At 53.9% G+C, this 3,788-nt stretch overlaps 1 protein-coding gene across 2 annotated transcripts in view; it reads right to left on the bottom strand.

Annotated features, from left to right (window-relative positions):
- SGCB (sarcoglycan beta) overlaps positions 1 to 2,853 on the bottom strand; it is a 15,870-nt gene extending 13,017 nt beyond the window's left edge. Inside the window, exon 1 of one of the 2 annotated variants that reach the window (XM_075544350.1) lies at positions 2,723 to 2,853. In XM_075544350.1, the coding sequence (XP_075400465.1) occupies positions 2,723 to 2,764 (42 nt within the window). In that variant the 5' untranslated portion in view covers positions 2,765 to 2,853. The remainder of the gene's footprint in view (positions 1 to 2,722) is intronic. The other variant, XM_075544351.1, reaches the window with a different exon arrangement.
- Positions 2,854 to 3,788: the final 935 nt, after the last annotated feature.

The following is a 3,788-nucleotide window of genomic DNA, read 5'->3' as shown; positions in this document are numbered from 1 at the left end:
CTGAGCTAGAGCCCTGGGGGCGAAGTGCCTTAAGGGGCAGGACAGGAAGGGGGGGTGACTGACTAGCTAGAGAGTGCTCTAAGATGACTCCCAAGCAAGACACGGGCTCCCTTATTTGCAGGATGTGGGGAAAAAAGAAAATGCACGGCCTTTATTCAAATATCAAGACTGGGAGTGCAGAGCATGGGTCCCTCCTGAGCCTGGGGCAAGTGGATTGGATGGGTCACATGTTCATTAAGCCTGCCCTGCCCCAAGTTTCAGAGGAGGGAAACTGGGAGAATGGATGGTTGTAAGCACTTTAACAGGCATGTCGCTGCAGGAGAAAAATGTGGTGACCCACTTGCATAAGATGACCGCCTGTGGGGGTGGTTCTGCTGGGTCACAGAGTCGCTATGAGTCAGAATGAACCCCGCACCACTCAACCACAGAAATGTGAACGCAGGCCAGTGTTGCGCATCCTCGAGTTGGGGATAGCGGTGGGATAATCCGTTTATGGCAGGGCTCGAGACATACATGGGAGCTACTGAGTTGCATATCCCACTTGAAATAAATGACCATCAGGGATAGATTTGCTGTATCATGTATTAACTTACTGGAAACAAGACGAATTGTGAGATGACTTTAAAGACCTATTCAAAGACTTCAAAGAAGAAAATAAATAGCTATTAAAAAGATAGGAAAGAAAGCAAAGGCCAAAATGAATGTGAGAAGACACTCTCAAACTTGCTCTTGAAAGCTAAATTAAAAAGGAAGAAATGATAAAATAAAAAAGACCAAATGTGAGATTTCAAAGGGTAGAATGAGAAGACAAACTATTATAATAAAATGTGCCAAGACCTGGATGTTAAAGACAAACGAAAAGAACAAAGTCAGTATTACTCAAGGTGACAGAACAAGAGGGAAAAATTCAACCCTCAATTAGCAATCTTATCTGTCATTGTGTCATCCTGCGGTGGCTTGTGTGTTGCTGTGATGCTGGAAGCCATGTTGCTGGCATCTCAACTGCCAGCAGGGTCACCCACAGTGAACAGGTGCTAGTGGAGCTCCAGACTAAGAAAGGGTTACAAAGAAGACATTGGCTGCCCACTTTGGAGGAAGGAATCGTTGAAAACCTTATGCACCTTATGCATATCTTCAAAACACTGTGAGATACAGAAGGTCTAATGAATGGAAGCAGACCATTGTTGGAGCTAGAGCGGCGGGATAGAGCCTTCAGGTGTGGCTGATGAGGAGCTGTTTTCTCAGAGTGCAGTCGATTATGGTGACATGAATGGAACAAAGCCCATAGACATGGAGATCTTAATTGCTGGTAGGGCACAGTTAACGGTGAGAAGAAACAGATGTACTAATCATCAGAGTTTGGAATGGACGAAGCACGAATCTAGGAAAATTGGAGATCATCAAAAATGAAACAGAATGCATAAAAATCAATACCCTAGGCTTTAGCAAGCTCACATGGACTGGTATTGGCCAGTTTGAATCAGAAAATCATATGGTTTACTATGCTGGGAAGGACATACTCAAGAGCACCGTTGTGGCTTTCATGTCAGAAAGGACATTTCAAGATCCCGAAGTGCTGTCGCTGGTAGGATTTTATCTCTCCGCCTTTAGTCTGGATTGGAACTCAATATCAAGACCAAAATCCTCACAACTGGACCAATAGGTAACATCCTGATAAATGGAGAAAGGGTTGAAATTGTCAAGGATTTTGTCTTGCTTGGGTCTACAATCAATGCTCATGGAAGCAGCAGTCAAGAGATCAAAAGATACATTGCATTAGGGAACTCTGCCTCACAAGACCTCTTTAGGGCGTTAAAGAGCAAGGACATTACTTGGAGGACTAAGGTGCGCCTGACTCAAGCCATGGTATTTTCCATTACATGTGAAAGTTAGATACGTAGAGGAATCGATGCATTTGCATTGAGGTGCTGGAGAAGACTCCTGAAAGCACCATGGACAATCTGATCTCTCTTGGAAGAAGTACGGCCAGAGTGCTCCTTAGAGGCAAGGATGGCAAGACTTCATCTCACATACTTTGGACCGGTTGTCAGGGGAGACCAGTCCCTGGAGAAGAACATCATGCTTGGTAAAGTGGGCAGAGGAGGAGAGGAAGGTGAACTGACACCTTTGGGCTCAGGCGTGGGAACAGTTGTGAAAATAGTACAGGGCCGTGCAGTGTCTTGTTCGGTTGTGCATAAGGTCGCTATGGGTCGGGACCACAGCAGGGTTGCCAGGAGTTGGGCTGACTGACAGGCGCCTAACAGCCAACCTCGAACCCCAAGAGGAAGGAGGGGCCTGGAATGTCTGTCAGCGGGGATGGCAGAGACAAGAAAAGGCAACAGCTGACCTCTTGGCTGGCACAGAGGGGCGCCTCCCTGCGCAGCGAGCCGAGGTTATTTTTACGCGCACACGCCCCGCGCGTCCTCCACAGGTCCCAGGCGCAGCCTCCAAGCTGGCACGGCCCCCACCCGGTCTTTCGCGACCGTGACCCCTCCTGCCCCTGGCCTGCCGGGGTCCGCTTTGGACTCCCGGTCGCCGTCCCTCGCCCGGGTGGCCGGACCCAGCCCAGGGCCCGCGCGCCCTGCGGCATCGTCTGGGACTGCGGACAGCGCCTTCCGGGTCGCCTGCCCCGCGCGGCCAGGCCGGGGCCGGTCATCCGCACCCGGCGGCCAGGAGCCCCGCGTGCCTCGACCGGCCGATCGGCCCGGCCTCACGGACCTACCTGCTCGGTGGCCGCTGCCGCTGCCGCCGCCGCCGCCGCCATCTTCCCGGGCCCGCCGCGGAGCCGAGCCCGCGCGCCTGCGCCTGCGCCCCGGGGCGCGCGGGGGGAGCGGGGCGGGGTCGGGGCGCGGCCACCGCGCCCCCACCCTGGGGAGGAGGTGTGTCCGGAGCGGGCGGCGAGCGCAGGCTCCGGCTCCGTGCGGCCTCCGGGCCCAGCGCCGCGGCCTCGGGGGGTGGCTCTTGGAAAGCTCCGGGCGGAGGCGCCAGCCGAGCTCAGGCCCCTCAGCAGTCTCCCGAACGGGGTCCCGCAAAGCACACAGGCCGCCTCTCCGTGCTCATCGCGGCGGAGGGTGGCTGGTGCCAGTCCGAGCGGGCCGCCCTCCGGCCAGGGTCCCGGGGCGAGGGCGGGGAGGGCGTGATGGAGAATAGCTGTGGGAGAGGACGCGGGAAGGTGCCAATGTAGATAGAAGTGAGCAAATTGTGAACTCAAACGCATTCTCTCTGTCAACTCACAGCGAGCCTACCGGATGGTCGCACTGGCCCGGTGGGTTTCCGAGACCAGGCCGCAGCTCTTTAGAGACACAGAGAGCCTCATAGGAGGCGGCTAAAATCGAAAGAATCCTCAAGGACACGGAGCCCCTCTTCCCTTTGGAGGTGCCACGAGTCTCATTCTGTATTCTGTGGCTTTGGATGTGAGGCTTCCATTGGATGTTGGGGATAGTTGTCGAGAGACAGCCTCGGGCGCCTGATTTATCAGAAGTTTCAATACACATTACTTGCTCCCTGCCGCCAATACAAAATGATAGCAATTACAATAATCCTCATACAGCCATCAAAGCAAGGCTGACTCACAGCGACCCCCCTGGAGGCTTCTGAGACGGTCGGCTTTTGTGGGAGTAGAAAACCCAGTCTTTCCCGACCATGTGGAGCCAAGCCCAAAGCTTATCCGCTAAGCCACCAAGGAAGAAAATTCAGGGAGAGCACTACTCAGCAAGGCACAAGTGTTCCCGTGGCGGTGAAATCACTTCTGGAAAATATCTTTGGGCCCTACGGCTATCCAGCTCAGC

This window comes from Tenrec ecaudatus, chromosome 3 (genome assembly GCF_050624435.1).
Source record: "Tenrec ecaudatus isolate mTenEca1 chromosome 3, mTenEca1.hap1, whole genome shotgun sequence".
NCBI classification, from domain to species: Eukaryota; Metazoa; Chordata; class Mammalia; order Afrosoricida; family Tenrecidae; genus Tenrec; species Tenrec ecaudatus.
The sequence above is the reverse complement of the archived record's forward strand: the minus strand, read 5'-3'. Positions and strand labels throughout refer to the sequence as shown.